Here is a 23,028-nt window from a genome sequence, read left to right as displayed (position 1 = left end):
CTTTACTGTATGGCACAAATTGCGAAGAAGTTGGACATCATTGTGGCTGCAGCTGAAAAGTATCTAGTACTTCAGAAGTTCACAGCGGAAGATATCCAAGGGGTATTGGCAATGGAAGATGTCACCCATTTTTTGTGTGTTTTTGTTGGTAGTTTGTATGGATATTTCCCCCAACCCAAGAATGTTCCCATTTTTGGGATCTTTTTGCTTTCATCCCGCACATTAGGTGGCAGCAATACACATTTTGGGTGTACTCTGCCAATAAACCTTAAAGAAGAAGTAATGGAAGCGAACATAGTTATTATTACATATGTGACGTAACACACTTTAGCTAGTGTTACAACCTAGAAAGAAAAGTTCAACAACTGGTAATGAATCAAGCCAACTGCTAGTCTAATAAACCGAAGAACAACTATTCAGCACAGCCTACATTTCAGCAACCACAGCAACTTCTTTTACGATCGAAAAAGGCTTTCAACGCGTTTATTGCTTGAAGATCACAGACAAACAACCAGTAGGCAGTTGTAATGGTAAGCGTCGAATCATGTTGAAACGGTTTTGATTATACGTTTAAGTGATGTTTTGATCTGTGGTGTCCGCAACAATGGTGTACATTTTTAAACTTACCATAAATTGCTCCTGTATAATAGAGATAGTTAACATTTGTGTTGACAGGATCGGAAAGGGCGATGCCATTGTGGATTTGGAGTGTGAGGGAGAAGTCATGGTTAGCCCATCATAGCCCAATAATGCACTAAAGAAGCCTAAAGTTACTCCTTATCATCAAAGGACATTAAATGTCCCGTTTATAGGCGAAATGCCTCTGGAAGCCAAATACTCAATCTAAACATGAATCGATTCTCAATTGCCTTACGGTTCTATGAACATAAATCCCTCGACTTTCCTAGCACATTAAAACCATTTCACAAACGCAAAATACACACGGTTTATTTATATGATTTTATTAAGCGTCATACACCTACCAGTGCCCAGCCCACTTGGGTTTACAATTTTCCTTGTACTAAACACATAATATTTTACAAATTATAATAATCATGGCAGGTACAGCTACACAAAACAATACATTGTTTAAAAAAATTTACAGCCGTCAGTATTTTTCAGTGTCGACAGTCTTCCGTTTACGCACAGGTGTTCAGAGACGCAGATAGCTAATTAGCACAGGTAGTCCACCCTGTCTTCCGTCATTGGGGGATATTCTATGGGTGCTGAAACCAGTTGTTTCTTTAAAAAAAAAAAAAATTGTTATGTCGGAGCTTCAGTAGTTGCTTCTCAACTCCATCCTAAATCGTTTGATTTGAATCATCTACTTTTCGAGCCCCGAGGCCTTCTCTAAAAGGTAACGCAAATTACGGTACGGTTTTGGAAACATAAGGAATTTATTTTTCATATCGGAAAAAGAGTGTATATTACGACAACATTTAGGGTTTCCGCACAGCCATATCTCCATGTTGCTACGCGTGTTAACGGAAAACCGAGGCAGCCATCTAGCGTGCTCGGAACATCCGTGTGTAAGCATACAGTGCGTTCGGAAAGTATTCAGACCCCTTGCCTTATTCTAAAATGGATTAAAGTTTTTATTTATCATCAATCTACACACAATACCCCATAATGACAAAAAATAGGTTTCTAGAAAACGTAAAAAAACTGAAATCACATTTACATAGGTGTTCATAGGTACTCAGTACTTTGTTGAAGCATCTTTGGCAGCGATTACAGCCTCGATTCTTCCTAGGTATGACGCTACAAGCTTGGCACACCTGTATTTGGGGAGCTTCCCATTCTTCTCTGCAGATCCTCTCAATCTGTATCAGCTTGAATGGGTACTGTCGCTGCACAGCTATTTTCAGGTCACTCCAGACATGTTCGATCAGATTCAAGTCCGGGCTCTGGCTGGGCCTCTCAAGGACATTCCAAGACATGTCCCGAAGCCACTCCTGCATTCTCTTGGCTGTTTCCTTAAAGTTGTTCTCCTGATGGAAGGTGAACTTTTGCCCCAGTCTGAGGTCCTAAGCGCTCTGGAGTAGTCTTTTAATTATTATTATTTTTTTAAACTTTAATCTGTTCATCTTCCCCTTGATCCTGACTAGTCTCCCAGTCCCTGCCCCTGAAAAACATCCCCACCGCATGATGCTGCCACTACCATGCTACACTGTAGGGATGGTGCCAGGTTTCCTCCAGATGTGACGCTTGGCATTCAGGCCAAAGAGTTCAATCTTGATTTCATCAGACCTGATAATCTTGTTTCTCATGGTCTGAGAGTCCTTTAGGTGCCTTTTGGCAAACTCCAAGTGGACAGTCATGTGCCTTTTTTTTTACTGAGGAGTGGCTTCCATCTGACCACTAACATAGATGCCTGATTGGTGCTGCAGAGATGATTGTCCTTCTGGAAAATTCTCACATCTCCACAGAGGAATTCTGGAACTCTGTCAGAGTGACCATTGGGTTCTTGGTCACCTCCCCGACCAAGGCCCTTCTCCCCCGATTGCTCAGTTTGGCCGGCGGCTAGCTCTAGGAAGAGTTTTGGTGATTCCAAACTTCTTCCATTTAATAATGATGGAGGCCACTGTGGGGACTTTCAATGCTGCAGATTTCTTTTGATACCTTTCGCCAGATTTGTGCTTCAACACAATCCTGTCTCGGAGCCCCTACGGACAATTCCTTCAGCCTCATGGCTTGGTTTTTTTCTCTGACATGCACTGTCAATTGTGGGACCTTTTATATAGACAGGTGTGTTCCTTTCCAAATAATGTCTTATCAATTGAATTTACCCCAGGTGGACTCCAAACATTTCAAGCATAATCAATTGAAACCAGATGCACCTGAGCTCAATTTTGAGTCTCATAGCAAAGGGTCTGAATACTTAAGGTATTTCTGTTTATTTGTAATACATTTGCAAAACAATTTTAAAAACTTCTTCCGCTTTGTTGTTAATGGGGTAGTGTGTGTAGATTGAGGAAAACAATTAAAATAATTTAAAAATAAGGCTGTAACAAAATGTGGATAATGTCAAGGGGTCTGAATACTTTCTGAATGCACTGTAAGTGGGGAGGGAGTGTAGTTCATCAACTGGAGGCACACAGAGCATATGGATCTGTGCAAAACTGCTACAGTAGGTGTGAATGTGAAAGATAAGGGGCATATCATCATATATTTCGAAAACCGCTTTGCAAGCTATGATTTCCGCGTTTTTCTAAACGATAAAACTTAGCGTCGGAATTGTAGTTCACACTGAGCCAACCGTGGGCAGGTTTTTTTTGAGAGAGAGAGTTAAATTATGGTGAAACTGAGTGGGCTACATATTGATATGAACAACCCAACACCTAGCGACCTCTTCAAGGGGTTAATTGTTGCTGGACCTGGGTTCGAGTCCTGGTCGGGGCTACCCTGCGAATTCACTACACTGGTGTCGGAAGTGGGAGGGTGCCCGTTAGGCCATCAGAGAGGCGTGCACACGAGGGACTTGGTATAGTATTGAAACGCGGCGACATTCTTTCCCAAAGGAAGAGAGTATAATGTAGTGAACAACCCAACACCTAGCAATCTCGTCAAGACCTCTTGGCATAACGGTTAAGGTGTTGGCTTGACAATCGCCGGATCCGGGCTCGAGACCCGGTTTGGGCTACCCCCAAATTCGCTACAATAGGTTTTCTTTAATACAAGAACCATAACCATTGACCAATACTTCTGTGTATTTTTCTAAATCCTCTGAATTAATCCACAATGAGCAGCCTAGTGTAGAAAGAGGGCAGTGCTGTTATGTGACACAATGTATATTTCTCACACACACACACACACACACACACACACACACACACACACACACTATTTACCAGGAAAAACAAGGAAAATTCACTGGGATCCTCTACACCAGCAGAATGCTCAGGACCTGTGCAGGTGATAGTGCTATCAATATTTATACTTTTTTTAATGATATTGATGGCATCTTTAATTGCAGGAAAAGTAGAAGGCTGAAAACACATCAGGATCTAAGGAGAATCTCACCTCTTCTGAAAATCACTCTAAAACCAAATAGGTAAGCATTTTGGTCTAATTTGTTGCTGTACTCTTTATTCATCAATATGGAATCTCAACTCAGAATGTACTTAACTGTAAAACATGTGTCCCTTTCTTTGTTTCAGGATAACCTATCTACACAGTGATCTGTCAGCCAGCAGTGACAGTCTCTCAGACAAGACCTCAAAGGTGAGGCTGTTGTTACACAATGCAACTTGCCTCCAATTTGTTTTGCATGCAGCTAGGTTGCATTTGGATCGCTTCATATAACACCCCCAGCAAATAATAAGCAGCTTTTAATTTCTTTTTTATGTCTTTATCTGTCAGAACAAACTGGTTGGAGCCATGAACAAGCTGAATCCTTTTAAATCAACTGCCAAAGTAAGACATCATAGCTGTTGTACTAGCCAATGAGATTACACTAATAAGATCCCTCCAGAAAAAAATAGATTTCACTTGTAGAAAATCACATGATTTCGCATGAAATTCATGTGGTTTTTCCATAGGTTGTGCTTATTTTCTTTCACTATCATATGACAGTTTGAACTATGAAGATAGAGTAATTACATTTATAACGATGCTTGAGACTGATAGTTTGAGTTGAATATGGTGGCAACATCTACAGCCCGAGAACAAACATACTGAACAAAATATAAATGCAACATGCAACAATTTCTATGATTTTACTGAGTTACAGTTTATATAAGGAAATTAGTCCATTTAAATAAATTAGGCCCTAATCCATAGATTTCACATGACTGGGGATACAGATATGCATCTGGTTGTCACAAAAATGTGTCAACTAACTTTTTGTCCTGAATACGAAGTCTTATGTTTGGGGCAAATTAAATACAATACATTACTGAGTACCGCTCTCCATATTTTCAAGCATAATGGTGGCTGCATCATGTTACTGGTATGCTTGTAATCGTTAAGGGCAGGGGAGTTTTTCAGGATAAACAAATAAATGGAATGGAGCTAAGCACAGGCAAAATCCTAGAGGAAACCTGGTTGTCTGCTTTCCACCAGACACTGGGAGATGCATTTACTTTTCAGCAGGATAATAACCTAAAACACAAGGCCAAATCTACAGTGGAGTTGCTTACCAAGAAGACAGTGAATGTTTGAGTGGCAGAGTTAGTTTTGAAATCAATCTGCTTGAAAAACTATGGCACAACTTTAATGATTGTCTAGCAATAATCAATCAATTTAACAGAACTTGAAGAACTTTGAAAAGAATAACGGGCAAATATTGTACAATCCAGGTGTGCAAGGCTCTTAGAGACTTACCCAGAAAGATTCACAGCTGTAATCACTGCCAAAGGTGACTCTAACATGTATTTACTCAGGGGTATGAATACTTATGTAAATTATATTTCTTTTTCATTTTCAATAAATTAGCTAACATTTCTAAAAACATGTTTTCACTTTGTCATGATGCGTTTTTGTGTGTGTGTATATAAAAAAATATTTATTTTAATCCATTTTGAATTCAGGCTGTAACACAACAAAATGTGGAGTAAGTCGTCAAGGGTTATGAATACTTTCTGAAGGCACTGTATATAAGGAACCAGGATCAGATGTTGAAGAGCCACCTGCCACCACTGAAAAGCTTCCCAGCCACAGACATTCCTATGCACGGCCCTGTACATCTGTTATTGTTCCTGTTTCATTATGTAATTCAAGTCGTATTGCATGTAATTTCTGTCAGAATTACCAATGGAGCCATATCAAAAATGAATCCATTCTGCTCTTTAACTACAGTAAATATTACAATGAATTTAACTGTTGGTGGTGGTGCTTGTATTAATGATGATTTTTGTGAAATGTTTGTTAGAATTATGATGGCGTGATGTTTTCAAAGTCGTGATAGTGGCGGTTTGTGTTGGTGGTTTTGAGTTCAGTGCAAGTGGTGATGCTGCAGAGATGTTAATCAATATGGTGAGAAGGATGATCCCTTTAAAATAACAATGTCTTTCCTTGTTCAGAAGGACAATGAAGATGCAAAGTTACTCGGGGACAAGGAGAGGCAGGAAGAGGAAAAACAAAAAATTGTGAGTTTGTTGCATTTATACCACACACACTTGTTCTACTATCCTAGCGGAGACCTAAAATTGATTTCCATTCCAAATCTTATTTACCCTAAACCTAACCACTAACCATAATTCTAAACATAACTGAAAATAGCCTTTGATTGTGGGGACATTGGAAATGTTCTTTGTTTTACTATCCTTGTGGGAAGGATAGAAGATCAAGACCATACACACAATCAAAGTTGCTTCTCTCTTTTGAAAGTTCCCTCTCTTTCTTGAATCCACCTTTTCCTAAAGTTCCCACCAGCCTTTGCTTCTCTAACTCCCACAAAGTCACAGGAACAGAACAGTGATTGACTGTGAGTGTCCTTGTCAGGTCAAAAGCAATCTGATCCGGAGAGAGGGGAAGGAGAGAACTGAAACACAGCCGGCAGTTCCTCCCAGACCCACTGAAGAGGTAGGCAAACTGCTCCTCCTTACCGTATGTCAAATGTTTTATATATCTCTACTGAGGTTGTCTGTCACCTCTCCACAGGAGCTGAAGGATACAGCCTTACATGACAGACTGAAGAAGAGTGAGACGAACGACAATCAGGTATGGTTTACACCAGTCATGTACATTTTTGGATGTGTGATATCTATAGTGGGGTCTGAATTTAATTTGAGGGTCAAAGATCATACTTCCAAGACTTGCTAACCTCTCACCATTAACATGGGGAGGTTAGCATGTATTGGGGGTATGATCTTTGATCCTCTTATAGCTATTCACTAATAATTATTTACGATTCATTCAGGATTATCCATAATCATTGAAGCATCCACATTAGGGCTGTCCCGGACCAAAAAATAAATACTTAGTCGCCTGAAAGTCATCTGTTCGATTCGCCAATTTTTTTTATTTTTATGAGTTTTTTCCCCTATATAGACACTCTGTGTTTTAATAAAATCATCTATATGCATTGAGCTTGTCTAATGCTTTTTTAATTAAATAAAACACAAATGACTCGGGAGCCAGAGATCTAGCTAGATAAGCTGAAGTAAAACATACATTTGACCCTAACCATTCTCATCCCTCTCCTGCTGGCTTTTGCAGATTCTGCCATTACTCTCCTGAAGTTGCCGGTAATAGGCTAAATGAGGAGTCGGCAACCTTTCTCATGTGGCATGCCAATTTATCTTACTATTTATACCTATCTGTGTGCCAGTTGTGGTATTCATAAGCACATTTTTGTGGAACAGTTTTTTGTTTTATAATAACGTCTTCAGGGTAAGGTAGCCTAGTGGTTAGAGCGTTGGACTAGTAACCAGAAGGTTGCGAGTTCAAACCCCCGAGCTGACAAGGTACAAATCTGTCGTTCTGCCCTTGAACAGGCAGTTAACCCACTGTTCCCAGGCCGTCATTGAAAATAAGAATTTGTTCTTAACTGACTTGCCTGGTTAAATAAAGGTAAAATAAAAAAATAAAAAAATTGTCATGTGATTAAATCAAAATTCTATCCAAATTTGAATAAATATTATAAAAACCTAAAGTGACTCCTATTGCCATTGCCAACTATGTAAAAAAAAAACATGCCTACATAAAGACAACAAATAAAAACATTGCAGCCTGCAAGTAGAAAATATTCTGATTTAAAAAAACAACAACAACCTAGACATCACATTGGCTATGCATGGGCCTGTCTGCAACCAACTTGAAACATTGTATTAACTTTGGTCTGGCCCAATGCTTGCCTAACGAACTTGCAACATTGAATAAAATATTCTGGGCGCTCAGTTTCTGTGCCAGTGAGCTCAGGACAGACACAGCTGTAGGCTATTTACACAAGGGATATGAAGCAGTGCTTGACTTGGGCAGCAGCTCACTAGAGCTGAGTACCGACACCTCAAATGCTAACTGCTTGAGCTTCTGTTCCTCTTATAGAATATTATCTCTAAAGTATTGTGGAGCTCCTGTACTTAAACAGTACCAGCACCAAAAATGAGAACCGGAACCTATTTGTCTAAGTCAAGCACTGATAAGTTATCAGATAGGTCTGTTTGATGACGTTTCCACTGGATCGGAGCATGACATTTTTCCTTTCACGCTGAGTGGTTATCGAAAGGGAGAGAGCTGGAAAGATTTTTAAAAATACATTGAACTATTGTCATTCTCAATGGATGTAAAAACATACTTTGTTTTCTTGCTATTTAGGTGAAGAAAACATTACTTTGAGAAGCTCTACAGCCAATCAGAAATACTATCAGATCCCCAAATGGGCACATTCCTATTCCTACATTTGCGAGCAGGCCAGGTAGCCTACAGGCCTACTTCTAAGGGTAGTCAAACTCTAAGCGGATTGTCATGTGCATTTTACTGAGGAGTGGCTTCTGTCTGGCCACTACCATAAAGGCCTGAATGGTGGAGTGCTGCAGGGATGGTTGTCCTTCTGGAAGGACCTCCCGTCTCCACAGAAGAACTCGAACTCTGTCAGTGACCATTGAGTTCTTGGTCACCTCCCTGACCAAGGCTCTTCTCCCCTGATTGCTCAGTTTGACCAGGTAGCCAACTCTAGATAGAGTCTCTGTGGTTCCAAACTTCTTCCATTTAAGAAAGATGGCGGAAACTGTGTTTTTGGTGACCGTCAGTGCTGTAGACATTTTTTGATACCCTTCCCCAGATCTGTGCCTCGACAAAATCCTCTCTCTGAGCTCTACAGACAATTCCTTCGACCTCATGGCTTGGTTTTTGCTCTGACATGAACTGTCAATGGTGGGACCTTTTATTTAGACAGGTTGTGCCTTTCCAAATGATGTCCAATCAATTGAATTTACCACAGGTGGACACCAAGTTGTAGAAACATCCCAAGCATGATCAATGGAAACAGGATGCACCTGAGCTCAAGTTCGAGTCTCATAGGCAAAGTGTCTGAATACGTACAGTACCAGTCAATGGTTTTTCATTGTTTTTACTATTTTCTATATTGTAGAATAATAGTGAAGACATCAAAACTATGAAATAATACATATGGAATCATGTAGTAAACAAAAGTGTTAAACAAATCTACATATTTTATATTTGAGATTCTTCAAAGTAGTCACCCTTTGCATTGATGACAGCTTTGCACACTCCTAGGTCAGTTAGGATCACTTTATTTTAAGAATGTGAAATGTCAGAATAATAGTAGAGAGAATGACTTATTTCAGCTTTTATTTCTTTCACCACATTCCCAGTGGGTCAGAAGTTTACATACACTCAATTAGTATTTCATAGCATTGCCTTTCAATTGTTTAACTTGGGTCAAATGTTCCGGTGTAGGCTTCCACAAGCTTCCCACAATAAGTTCCTCCTGACAGAGCTGGTGTAACTGAGTCAAGTTTGTAAGCCTCCTTGCTCGCACATGCTTTTTCAGTTCTGCGCACAAATGTTCTATAGGATTGAAGTCAGGGCTTTGTGATGGCCACTCAATACCTTGACTCTGTTGTCCTTAAGCCGTTTTGCCACAACTTTGGAAGTATGCTTGGGGTCGTTGTCCATTTGGAAGACCCATTTGCGACCAAGCTTTAACTTCCTGACTGTCTTGAGATGTTGCTTCAATATATCAACATCATTTTCTTTCCTCGTGATGCCATCTATTTTGTGAAGTGCACCAGTCCCTACTGCAGCAAAAGGACCCCCACAACATGATGCTGCCACCCCCGTGCTTCACGGTTGGGATGATATTCTTTGGCTTGCAAGCCTCCCCCTTTTTCCTCCAAACATAACGATGGTCATTATGACCAAACAGTTCTATTTTTGTTTCATCAGACCAGAGGACATTTCTCCAAAAAGTACGATCTTTGTTCCCATGTGCAGTTGCAAACCGTAGTCTGTCTTTTTAATGGTGGTTTTGGAGCAGTGGCTTCTTCCTTGCTGAGTGGCCTTTCAGGTTATGTCGATATAGGACTCGTCTTACTGTGGATATAGATACATCTGTACCTGTTACTTTCAGCATCTTCACAAGGTCCTTTGCTGTTCTGGGATTGATTTGCACTTTTCGCGCCAAATTACATTCATATCTAGGAGATAGAACGCGTCTCCTTCCTGAGTGGTATGACAGCTGTGTGTTCCCATGGTGTTTATACTTGCGTACTATTTTTTGTACAGATGAACGTGGTACCTTCTGGTGTTGGGAAATTGCTCCCAAGGATGAACCAGACTTGTGGAGGTCTACAATTATTTCTGAGGTCTTGGCTGATTTCTTTAGATTTTCCCATGATGTCAAGCAAAGAGGCACTGAGTTTGAAGGTAGGCATTGAAATACATCCACAGGTACACCTCCAATTGACTCAAATGATGTCAATTAGCCTATCAGAAGCTTCTAAAGCCATGACCTCATTTTCTGGAATTGCCCAAGCTGTTTAAAGGCACAGTCAACTTGGTGTATGTAAACTTCTGACCCACTGGAATTGATACAGTGAAATAATCTGTCTGTAAACAATGTTTGGAAAAATGACTTGTCATGCACAAAGTAGATATCCTAACTGACTTGCCAAATCTATTGTTTGTCAACAAGAGATGTTTGGAGTGGTTGAAAAATGAGTTTTAATGACTCCAACTGTGTGTGTGTGTGTGTGTCAGCAAAAAAAGAAACCTCCTCTCACCGTCAACTGTTTTATTTTCAGCAAACTTAACATGTATAAATATTTGTATGAACATAAGATTCAACAACTGAGACACAAACTGAACAAGTTCCACAGACATGTAACTAACAGAAATGGAATAATGTGTCCCTGAGCAAAGGGGTGGTCAAAATCAAATTAACAGTCAGTATCTGGTGTGGCCACCAGCTGCATGAAGTACTGCAGTGCATCTCCTCCTCATGGACTACACCAGATTTGCCAGTTCTTGCCGCGAGATGTTTCGCCACAATGGGATTGAGATCCGGGCTTTTCGCTGGCCATGGCAGAACACTGATATTCCTATCTTGCAGGAAATCATACACAGAACGAGCAGTATGGCTGGTGGCATTGTCATGCTAGAGGGTCATCTTAGGATGAGCCTCTTTTAGTGTCATAAATTTTCATAACTGTGACTTTAATTGCCTACTGTCTGTAAACTGTTAGTGTCTTAATGACTGTTCCATTGGTGCATGTTCATGTTTATGGTTCAAGCATAGGAAACAGGGCTTAAACCCTTTACAATGAAGATCTGTGAAGTTATTTGGATTTTTACGAAGTATCTTTGAATGACATTGTCCTGAAAAAGGGACATTTCTTTTCTTTCTTCTTTTTGGTGTGTGTATATGTACATACAGTGGGGCATAAAAAGTATTTAGTCAGCCACCAATTGTGCAAGGTCTCCCACTTAAAACGATGAGAGAGGCCTGTAATTTTAATCATAGGTACACTTCAACTATGAGAGACAAAATGAGAGAGAAAATCCAGAAAAATCACATTGTAGGATTTTTAATGAATTTATTTGCAAATTATGGTGGAAAATAAGGATTTGGTCACCTACAAACAAGCAAGATTTCTGTTTCTCACAGACCTGTAAATTCTCCTTTAATAAGAGGCTCCTCTGTCCTCCACTCGTTACCTGTATTAATGGCACCTGTTTGAACTTGTTATCAGTATAAAAGACACCTGTCCACAACCTCAGTCACACTCCAAACTCCACTATGGCCAAGACCAAAGAGCTGTCAAAGGACACCAGAAACAAAATTGTAGACCTGCACCAGGCTGGGAAGACTGAATCTGCAATAGGTAAGCAGCTTGGTTTGAAGAAGTCAACTGTGGGAGCAAATATTAGGAAATGGAAGACATACAAGACCACTGATACTCTCCCTCGATCTGGGGCTCCACGCAAGATCTCACCCCGTGGGGTCAAAATGATCACAAGAACGGTGAGCAAAAATCCCAGAACCACATGGGGGGGATCTAGTGAACGACCTGCAGAGAGCTGGGACCAAAGTAACAAAGCCTACCATCAGTAACACACTACGCCGCCAGGGACTCAAATCCTGCAGTGCCAGACGTGTCCCTTGCTTAAGCCAGTACATGTCCAGGCCCGTTTGAAGTTTGCTAGAGAGCATTTGGATGATCCAGAAGAAGATTGGGAGAATGTCATATGGTCAGATGAAACCAAAATATAACTTTTTGGTAAAAACTCAACTCGTCGTTTGGAGGACAAAGAATGCTGAGTTGCATCCAAAGAACACCATACCTACTGTGAAGCATGGGGGTGGAAACATCATGCTTTGGGGCTGTTTTTCTGCAAAGGGACAGGGACGACTGATCCGTGTAAAGGAAAGAATGAATGGGGCCATGTATCGTGAGATTTTGAGTGAAAACCTCCTTCCATCAGCAAGGGCATTGGAGATGAAACGTGGCTGGGTCTTTCAGCATGACAATGATCCCATACACACCGCCCGGGCAATGAAGGAGTGGCTTCGTAAGAAGCATTTCAAGGTCCTGGAGTGGCCTAGCCTGTCTCCAGATCTCAACCCCATAGAAAATCTTTGGAGGGAGTTGAAAGTCTGTGTTGCCCAGCAACAGCCCCAAAACATCACTGCTCTAGAGGAGATCTGCTTGGAGGAATGACCCAAAATACCAGCAACAGTGTGTAAAAACCTTGTGAAGACTTAGAGTTTGACCTCTGTCATTGCCAACAAAGGGTATATAACAAAGTATTGATATAAACTTTTGTTATTGACCAAATACTTATTTTCCACCATAATTTGCAAATAAATTCATTAAAAATCCTACAATGTGATTTTTCTGGATTTTCTCTCTCATTTTGTCTCTCATAGTTGAAGTGTACCTATGATGAAAATTACAGGCCTCTCATCTTTTTAAGTGGGAGAACTTGCACAATTGGTGGCTGACTAAATACTTTTTTGCCCCACTGTACGTATGTGTATGTATATACACTGCTCAAAAAAATAAAGGGAAAACTTAAACAATACAATGTAACTCCAAGTCAATCACACTTCTGTGAACAATACATTTCACATGCTGTTGTGCAAATGTAATAGACAACAGGTGGAAATTATAGGCAATTAGCAAGACACCCCCAATAAAGGAGTGGTTCTACAGGTGGTGACCACAGACCACTTCTCAGTTGCTATTCTTCCTGGCTGATGTTTTGGTCACTTTTGAATGCTGGTGGTGCTTTCACTCTAGTGGTTTCATGAGACGGAGTCTACAACCCACACAAGTGGCTCAGGTAGTGCAGTTCATCCAGGATGGCACATCAATGCGAGCTGTGGCAAGGTTCGCTGTGTCTGTCAGTGTAGTGTCCAGAATATGAAGGCGCTACCAGGAGACAGGCCAGTACATCAGGAGACGTGGAGGAGGCCGTAGGAGTGCAACAACCCAGCAGCAGGACCGCTACCTCCGCCTTTGTGCAAGGAGGAGCAGGAGGAGCACTGCCAGAGCACTGCAAAATGACCTCCAGCAGGCCACAAATGTGCATGTGTCTGCTCAAACGGTCAGAAACAGACTCCATGAGGGTGGTATGAGGGCCCGACGTCCACAGGTGGGGGTTGTGCTTACAGACCAACACCGTGCAGGACGTTTGGCATTTGCCAGAGAACACCAAGATTGGCAAATTCGCCACTGGCGCCCTGTGCTCTTCACAGATGAAAGCAGGTTCACAATGAGCACATGTGACAGATGTGACAGAGTCTGGAGACGCCGTTTAGAATGTTCTGCTGCCTGCAACACCCTCCAGCATGACCGGTTTGGCGGTTGGTCAGTCATGGTGTGGGGTGTCATTTCTTTGGGGGCCCGCACAGCCCTCCATGTGCTCGCCAGAGGTAGCCTGACTGCCATTAGGTACCGAGATGAAATCCTCAGACCCCTTGTGAGACCATATGCTGGTGCGGTTGGCCCTGGGTTCCTCCTAATGCAAGACAATGCTAGACCTCATGTGGCTGGAGTGTGTCAGTAGTTCCTGCAAGAGGAAGGCATTGACGCTATGGACTGGCCCGCCCGTTCCCCAGACCTGAATCCAATTGAGCACATCTGGGACATCATGTCTCGCTCCATCCACCAACGCCACGTTGCACCACAGACTGTCCAGGAGTTGGCAGATGCTTTAGTCCAGGTCTGGGAGGAGATCCCTCAGGAGACCATCCGCCACCTCATCAGGAGCATGCCCAGGCGTTGTAGGGAGGTCATACAGGCACGTGGAGGCCACACACACTACTGAGCCTCATTTGGACTTGTTTTAAGGACATTACATCAAAGTTGGATCAGCCTGTAGTGTGGTTTGCCACTTTAATTTTGAGTGTGACTCCAAATCCAGACCTCCATGGGTTGATAAATTTGATTTCCATTGATAATTTGTGTAATTTTGTTGTCAGCACATTCAACTATGTAAAGAAAATAAGAATATTTAATTCATTCAGATCTAGGATGTGTTATTTTAGTGTTCCTTTTATTTTTTTGAGCAGTGTATATGTTTGTGTGTGTATATATGCGCTACTGCTTGACAAAAGAATCTTGGTCGACCAACAACCTATCGACCAAACAATCGACCCGTTGACTAATTGGGGTCATCCCTAATTCACATTAATGTATTTAGAAACATATTATATTTTTATTTACAATAAAAAATGACTCCAATGACACACACTACAATATATACCATTAATTTATATTGGGCACTAAATCTGAAACCCAACTAAAATAAACTGCAAATGCATCCAAGCTTGATGTTGTCATTGCATTCTAGGACCAAATGCTAAACTTTTGACACTTCAATTCTAAGATTATTTAGGGGTGTCAATTTTGACCCCTACCCTTTTTGAGAAAAAACAAGTATTACTTGTTAACAAAGTCTTTGTCTGAGCAATTGTTTTAGTATAAAATATAATGGAGCATACAATATAGCTCAGTATTTGAATTGTTTATTTTATACAGTTATTACTGCACATCTTTATCAAGGATGTCAATCATTTCTGACCCCTCTGTATATGTAGTGTACCGGCATCTCTGTTTAATTAATGCACAATTCAGATGGTGACTATATTCGTCCTTCTGACTATTTCAGGCAAACCGTAATATGATACAGAGTGAGAGGAAAGGGAAAACTGCTGAAACGCCAGTGGTTCCTCCTAGACCCACAGAAGAGGTAGGCTTGGATGATTGACTGGTCAGGATTTATAATCATATCTAAATTATCTGTATCTATCAGTTATCCTGTGTCATGGTGGCTCATATAGGAGGATTTTGTCTTATGTTTCCAGGAGATAAACAGACCAGCCAGACGTGGTCAGCAAAGTACAAAAAAAGACAATCTGGTAAGTGCATGCACATACGCTCACACACACACACACACACACACACACACACACACACACATGCACACTCCTTATCTGTAATTTATTTTCTAGGACCAATGTGATGATGAATGCCTTAAAGAGGGTGAATCTCTCTTCCCGGTGGTAAAAGAGGAGGGAGAGGACAAGGATGAAGAAGAGGCCATGGTTAAACTTACAGATAGCACATCAGTAAGTTTGTTTTCATCTTATATTCTACATCCCCCTAGACCTCGACCTGTATCCACAAAGCTTCTCGGAGTAGGAGCGCTGATCTAGGATTAGTTTGGGCTTTTAGACCGTAATGATTATATTGACAGGTGGGGTCCTGATCCTAGATAAGCACTCATACTCTGATACTCTTTAGGAATACGGGCACAGTACTCTATCCTTGCTATGTTCATGCAAATATCAGGGTTTCACTTCAAATCAGTTAAGATTGTTCCATGATTAAATGCTGGTGTTTTCCAGATTTTCTCACTATGTTTCTAACAGACACTGAGTTTTTTTTAAATGTTTTTTATTTTATTTGACCTTTTATTTAACTAGGCAAGTCAGTTAAGAACATTCTTATTTTCAATGATGGCCTAGGAACAGTGGGTTTAACTGCCTTGTTCAGGGGCAGAACAACAGATTTGTACCTTGTCAGCTCAGGGATTTGAACTTGCAAACTTTCGGTTACTAGTCCAACGCTCTAACCACTAGGTGAACCAAATTAACACTTCCCTTTACTTGCCCTTTGCGTTAATGTATTGATTTGCATTCTATTGTTCTTAGGCCAAGATGCGAGAACCCACGAGACACAATCCTTTCATGCCACGCGGTGCTGGAGGCAAGGTAACGATCAAACCTCCTATTTTCATGCACACACATCTGTTTATCTCCCATTGTGTACATTGTAGTTCCCTTCCTCCAGGTGTTAACTATTGTTTACAATATGCATATTATGGTTCTGTTGTGGGATAACTGTTATAGTCCTCTAGTGTAAAAGTTGTTATATTTGATTATTGTCTGTTTCAGGGTAAAACCAAGAAGCGTGAACCCCAGCAGGGAGTTTCAGTCAGTGACTCAACAGAGGTAGCTCTGCACCCTGACACTCCTACTAACACTGTTCTGCCAGATACCCGTGCTGTTTTAATGGATATCTACTGTACAACCATCACTCCTGAGGTTTTGTTTGTGTATGCGATTGCTTGACTGCCACAGCTAACAGACTGTAAAGTGGCCCAGGATTGCAAAATGGCTGTCACATGAGGTCTATTAGATGACTAGCTCTTTTTTTTCTTGGTCACTGGAAGGATTTTCCCACACGGTATTCTTTGACTCCCAACTAAGATTTTTTTAATTTTTAAAAAATCTTCTGTTATTTTTATCTCTACCTACCAAACACCCAGCCACACCACCTCACCCCTTACTTTGCATTGTGAATTGATTAGATTGATATTTGCCTAAACTTGTTCCCCTGCTTCCTCTTTCTTTGAACCCTGGAAGATTTTAGATGCTCCACTTCTGCAAAACAGCAGAGAAAGGAACTGAAATCCAAAATCGCAACTTGAAATCTGAAACTGACCATGTATTTTCTCAGTTCTGGCCTGTGAATCTGATCTCTGATTAATTGTCTCTATATCTTGGTTGCTACACTGGCAGCAAAAACATTGGTTTGCCAAGAAATGTTCTACTTTTCTTTAGTGTGTAGAATGTATACATAACAGCATGTCATTTATCACCCCTGCCCTCTCAGAACAAAGGTGGAAATAAATCATTATTCGACCAATTGGAGGTATTCCGTATTAATCCAGCGGAGCCAGAGCAGCAGGTTGGTTTCTGTAAACAATGTTAATAATATCAATCTGTGCTCTTAAATACCCACAGATCTACTTTTCACTCTTGGTTTCCTCTAACTGCCATGGAGTTGTGCATTTGATTTTAAATAGATTTTTGATTGAAAAGTACGACTTTCTGAAGCTGATTTAGGAAAATGTGTGTCTCAGCAGAATATGGATGGCCTGATGGAGTGGTGGAGCACAGTGGAGCGTGAGTCCGAAACATGCACACATACACACAGTACTGGCGTAGGGGTATTCCTTAAACTTGATCCAAATGAAGCCCTTTCTCTTTTGCTGTAGAGTGGGAAGACATGCCTCAAGAGCATGACATGACTGAGAAAGAGGAGGCCAAGTAAGTGATTCCTTATGTTGGGTGTTACTCAATTTGTAAGTCGCTCTGGATAAGAGCGTCTGCCAAATGACTTAAATGTAATGTAAATGTATGTTCGTGCACCTGTATAGAACAGCCATGTTATAAAGCTGGTAAATGGGTAAACCATACTATAGTAAGTAAGCATGGATAATACTAATTCATCTGAACTTGTTTTCCAGGGTATTTGCAGTGACAGCTGAGAAGGTGCAGAAAGGTATCCGTGTGTTCAACAAGCTGTTCTCAGAGCGTGCAGAGAGCCTGTGGCAGCACGTCATTGACCTTAACAGCATTGCAGACGCCCTCGACTGTTTCAACAAGAAGACTAAGATCGCCCAAATCACTGGTGGTTCCACCAGCGCGGTAGGAGGCGTATGTACCATTGTAGGCCTCGCCCTGGCCCCCGTCACCTTCGGAACCTCTCTGATTGTCACGGCGGTGGGGCTGGGCGTGGCCACGGCGGGCGGCCTCACCACGGCTGGAGCCGGAATCTCCAACACGGTCAACAACTCCATGGACCGCAAGAAGGTGGAGGCCATCGTGACGGACTACCAGGAGAAGATAACCGACATCAACAAGTGCATGCTGTTCATCAAGCAGGGGATTGAGAGTCTGCGCAGGTTCGACCTGCTGAAGATGAAGAAGCATGCGTACAACCGCGACTTCCCGGGCCTCAACAACATCTATGAGGACGGTGCCATGGCCGGGAAGGCCATCCTCATCAACGCCAATGAGATGATGCGTGTGGTGCAGATAGCCAACGTGGCGGGCAGCACCGCTGCCAGAGCTGTCCAGATTGCCAGCATGGCCACCGGAGTGCTCACCGGCCTCTTTGTGGGCATGGACATCTACTTTGTGGCTAAGGACTCCAAGGAGCTGAAGAAGGGAGCCAAGTCAGAGTTTGCAGCCAAGATCAGGGAGGTGGCGACCCAGCTGCATGATGGACTGGTGGAGCTCAATGGCATACGGGTTGAGCTGCAGTCCTCAGATCCAGGCAACACCAATGAGACCAACACCCAAAACACAGATAATACCAATTACAGCAAAAAAACAGATCTTTGATGACGATATTGACAACTATTAAACCTCTATCAACAAAAGCAATGTTGATAACAGCAATACTTCAGATAACAGCCATAAGACCAGAAAAATCCTAAACTGTATTTCCAACCCATCTCTACAACGACGCATCCTGTCAGCATTAACACTACTAGTAACAACGTTGAGGCTCTGATTCCCCAGTCTCTCTTTCATAGCACAAGCACCCATGCCTGAAACATTTTTTTAGACTGCAAAAATAGAACCAGATGATATCTCCAGTCATCGCTGGCTTGGGTTAAGAACTGTTACTAAAACTTACCTCTGTAATATCTAGCAAAATAGTATATTGTATGACAAGCTCATGACCACATTTTCCCTTGTCTTGCCCCAAAGAGTTGTATTGTAGTTGTGCGCATTGTCTGTCTCGACAATATTATCTACAGGACTTTATGAAAAGTAAGGGTTGAAAGTTAAATCAGTTTGTTCATGGGGGCAGGAAACAGTTCACAGAAGAAAATTATGGAAATATGTTTGTTTTTTAAATATTACAAATACATTCTCATACACATTATGGAAGGGATTGTTGTGTCTATATTTTCTAATACAGACTAATGTAAAAAGCTAAATGTAATATTTAAAGTTCAGGGAAATATTTTGATGGTTTCGATTTTTGATTGATACACAAACACACACACACACACACAATCTTTGTACATACCTATGGTACTATACATACAGTACCAGTCAAAGGTTTGGACACACCTACTCATTCAAGGGTTTTTATTTATTTTTTATTGTAGAATAATGGTGAATACCACAAAACTATGAAATAACACACATGGGATCATGTAGTAACCAAAAAAGTGTTTAAATGTATTTTGATTTGTTTAAGCATACAGTGCCTTCAGAAAGTATTCAGACCACTTTACTTTTTCCACATTTTGTTACATTACAGCCTTATTCTAAAATTGATTTGTTTTTTCCCCTTAATCTACACACAATACCCCACAATGACAAAGCAAAAAAAGGTTTTTAGAACATTTAGCTAATTTATTAAAAATATTAAACATTGCAAGTATTCAGACCCTTTACTCAGTGCTTTGTTGAAGCACCTTCAGCAGCAATTACAGCCTTGAGTCTTCTTGGGTGTGACGCTACAAGCTTGGCACACCTGTATTTGGGGAGTTGCAGATCCTCTCAAGCTCTGTCAGGTTGGATGGGGAGCATGGCTGCACAGCTATTTTAGGTCTCTCCAGAGACGTTCGATCGAGTTCAAGTCCGAGCTCTGGCGGGGCCACTCAAGGACATTCAAAGACTTGTCCCGAAGCCAATCCTGCGTTGTCTTGGCTGTGTGCTTAGGGTCATTGTCCTGTTGGAAGGTGAACCTTTGCCCCAGTCTGAGGTTCTGAGTGTTCTGGAACAGTGTTTCATTAAGGATCTCTCTGTACTTTGCGCCATACATCTTTGCCTTGATCCTGACTAGTCTCCCAGTCCCGCTGCTGAAAAACATTCCCACAGCATGATGCTGCCACCACCATGCTTCACCGTAGGTATGGTGCCAGGTGTCTTCCAGACGTGATGCTTGGCATTCAGGCCAAAATGTTCAATCTTGGTTTCATCAGACCAGAGAATCTTGTTTCTCATAGTCTGAGAGTCTTTAGGTGCCTTTAGGCAAAATACAAGCGGGCTGTCATGTGCCTTTTACTGAGTGGTGGCTTCCATCTGGCCACTCTTCCATAAAAGCCTGATTTGGTGGAGTGCTGCAGAGATGGTTGTCCTTCTGGAAGGTTCTCCTATCTCCACAGAGGAACTCTAGAGCACTGTCGGAGTGACCATCGGGTTCTTGGTCACCTCCCTGACCAAGGTCCTTCTCCCCCGATTGCTCCATTTGGCAGGGCAGCCAGCTGTAGGAAGAGTCTTGGTGGTTCCATTTAAGAAAGATGGAGGCAACTGTTTAGAAAGCACTTTCGCTACACCTGCCATAACATCTGCTAAATATGTGTATGTGAACAATACAATTTGATTTCTTGGGGACCTTCAATGCTGCAGAATATTTTTGGTATCCTTCACCAGATCTGTGCCTCAACACAATCCTGTCTCGGAGCTCTACGGACAATTCCTTCGACCTCGTGGCTTGGTTTTTGCTCTGACATGCACCGTCTATGGTGGGACCTTTATATAGGCAGGTGTGTGCCTTTCCAAATTCTGTCAAATCAATTGAATTTAACACCGGTGTTCTCCAAGTTGTAGAAACATGTCAAGTATGATCAATGGAAACACCATTCACCTGAGCTTAATTTCGATTCTCATAGCAAAGGGTCTGAATACTTATGTAAACAAGGTATTTGATTTTTGTTTTTAAGAAATTAGCAAAAATGTATAAACCTGTTTTCACTTTGTCATTATGGGGTATTCTGTGTAGATTTCTGAGGAATTTGTTTTATTGAATCAATTTTAGAATAAGGCTGTAACGTAACAATTTGGAAAAAGTCAAGGGGTCTGAATACTTTCCGAAGGCACTGTGGGGTATGGGGTTTTGTTCACGATTTTATTCCAAAGAAAACATTGCTTATTGCATTGCTTCATTTGTAGGTCTGTCCGGGGGAATATTAATTTATATTGAAACATTCAGGTTTTTAATTAAGTCTAATGTTTATTTAATTAAGTCTAATTTAAGTCAAACTTTTATTTTAGGTTAGGAATGAATGTTCTATTACTGAGTAGTGCCTTACTCATTTATAGTAAGTCGTATATAAATGAGGTCTCACTTTAGGATTATTCTATTTTCCTGTCTTAGATTGGAAAGGTCTCAGCTGCTATGCAATTCACTCCCTGTGTCTCCCCTGTCTCCTTCACTTGTCTGTGGTACTGATGCTGGATAAGTGATCTTTCTCTTTTACTCACTGACAAACTGGAGATGCCTCTTACAAAGGGCAGGGTCAGAGATTATTTTTCATTGGTCAATTTTAGTAACAATTTTTGTTTTGCAATGTAGTATATATGAAATGTAATAAGTTGCTAATAAACTTACGTATTATACAGTTGAATCTGTTTAATTTTAAGAAACAGGGTTGCAGACATTTCCCTCGTTCTGCCTCTGCTGCTGTGTCATGCCTTAGATACTGTATTTGTTCAACAAGTGGCCAAGCTCATTTATCAAATTGTCCTCTATAGCAATGTTTTCTGTAGCAAGGTGGAAGGCAGTGTGTATATCTCTGTGTGTTGGACTTGAAAGGCAAAGATTGTAAAAAAGATAAGCCTTTGATTTAGTGGCTGCAGGGAAAGGGGACATGTATGGTTGAAGTCGGAAGTTTACATACAGCTAAGCCAAATACATTGAAACTCAGTTTCTCACAATTCCTGACAATTAATCCTCGTAACAATTCACCATCTTAGGTCCGTTAGGATCACCACTTTATTTTAAGAATGTTAACTGTCAGCATAATAGTAGAGAATTATGTATTTCAGCTTTTATTTCTTTCATCACATTCCCAGTGGGTCAGAAGTTTACATACTAATTGAGTGTATTTGGTAGAATTGCCTTAAACAATTTTTAAACTTGGGTCAAATGTTTCAGGTACCCTTCCACAAGCTTCGCACAATAAGTTGGGTGAATTTTGGCCCATTCCTCCTGACGGAGCTGGTGTAACTGAGACCTGTTTGTAGGCCTCCTTGCTTGCACACAATTTTTCAGTTCTGCCCACAAATGTTCTATAGGATTAAAGTCTGGGCTTTGTGATGGCCACTCCAATACCTTGACTTTGTTGTCCTTAAGCCATTTTGTCACAACTCTGGAATTATGCTTGGGGTCATTGTCCATTTGGAAGACCCATTTGTGACCATGCTTTAACTTTCTGACTGATGTCTTGATGTTGCTTCAATATATCCACATTAATTTTCCTGCCTCATGATGCCATCTATTTTGTTTAGTGCACCAGTCCCTACTGCAGCAAAAGGACCACCACAACATGATGCTGCCACCCCCGTGCTTCACGGTTGGGATGGTGTTCTTCAGCTTGCAAGCCTGCCCCTTTTTCCTCCAAAACATTCGTTGGTCATTATGACCAAACAGTTCTATTTTTGTTTCATCAGACCAGAGGACATTTCTCCAAAAAGTACGATCTTTGTCCCCATGTGCGGTTGCAAACCATAGTCTGGCTTTTTTATGGCGGTTTTGGAGCAGTGGCTTCTTCCTTGCTGAGCAGCCTTTCAGGTTATGTCAATATAGGACTCGTTTTACTGTGGATAAAGATACTTTTGTACCTGTTTCTTCCAGCATCTTCACAAGGTCCTTTGAGGCTGTTCGGGGATTGATTTGCACTTTTCGCACCGAAGTATGTTCATCTCTAGGAGACAGCGCGTCTCTTTCCTGAGTGGTAGGACGGCTGCGGTAGGACTTGCTTACTATTGTTTGAACAGATGAACGTGGTGCCTTTAGGCAT

General features: G+C 41.3%; 1 protein-coding gene across 2 annotated transcripts; it reads left to right on the top strand.

Moving 5' to 3' along the window:
- The first annotated feature begins 285 nt into the window (after positions 1-285).
- Positions 286-21,625, top strand: LOC135511602 (uncharacterized). Of its 2 annotated transcripts, none has more exons than XM_064933098.1 (16): positions 286-530; positions 3,977-4,054; positions 4,161-4,224; positions 4,363-4,416; positions 6,024-6,089; positions 6,445-6,525; positions 6,604-6,663; positions 15,082-15,162; positions 15,278-15,331; positions 15,425-15,541; positions 16,127-16,186; positions 16,370-16,426; positions 17,091-17,165; positions 17,344-17,383; positions 17,476-17,527; positions 17,728-21,625. In XM_064933098.1, exons 4-16 carry the CDS (start codon positions 4,381-4,383, stop codon positions 18,605-18,607), a joined length of 1,659 nt encoding a protein of 552 aa, XP_064789170.1. In that variant the 5' UTR covers positions 286-530; positions 3,977-4,054; positions 4,161-4,224; positions 4,363-4,380; the 3' UTR covers positions 18,608-21,625. The 2 variants fall into 2 exon arrangements, with proteins under 2 accessions (XP_064789170.1, XP_064789163.1); XM_064933091.1 differs by having other exon boundaries at positions 17,341-17,383.
- The last annotated feature ends 1,403 nt before the right edge of the window (positions 21,626-23,028 follow it).

Source organism: Oncorhynchus masou, chromosome 3 (assembly GCF_036934945.1).
Source record: "Oncorhynchus masou masou isolate Uvic2021 chromosome 3, UVic_Omas_1.1, whole genome shotgun sequence".
Lineage (NCBI taxonomy): Eukaryota > Metazoa > Chordata > Actinopteri > Salmoniformes > Salmonidae > Oncorhynchus > Oncorhynchus masou.
This window is presented reverse-complemented; position numbering and strand designations above follow the sequence as displayed.

Excerpts from the sequence above, each read along its gene's own strand:
- LOC135511602 (XM_064933091.1), top strand. The coding sequence starts at position 4,381 with ATGAACAAGCTGAATCCTTTTAAATCAACTGCCAAA. Across the intron at positions 15,332-15,424 it reads GTACAAAAAAAGACAATCTG|GACCAATGTGATGATGAATG; the intron begins GTAAGTGCATGC and ends TTTATTTTCTAG. Across the intron at positions 17,528-17,727 it reads ACTGAGAAAGAGGAGGCCAA|GGTATTTGCAGTGACAGCTG; the intron begins GTAAGTGATTCC and ends CTTGTTTTCCAG.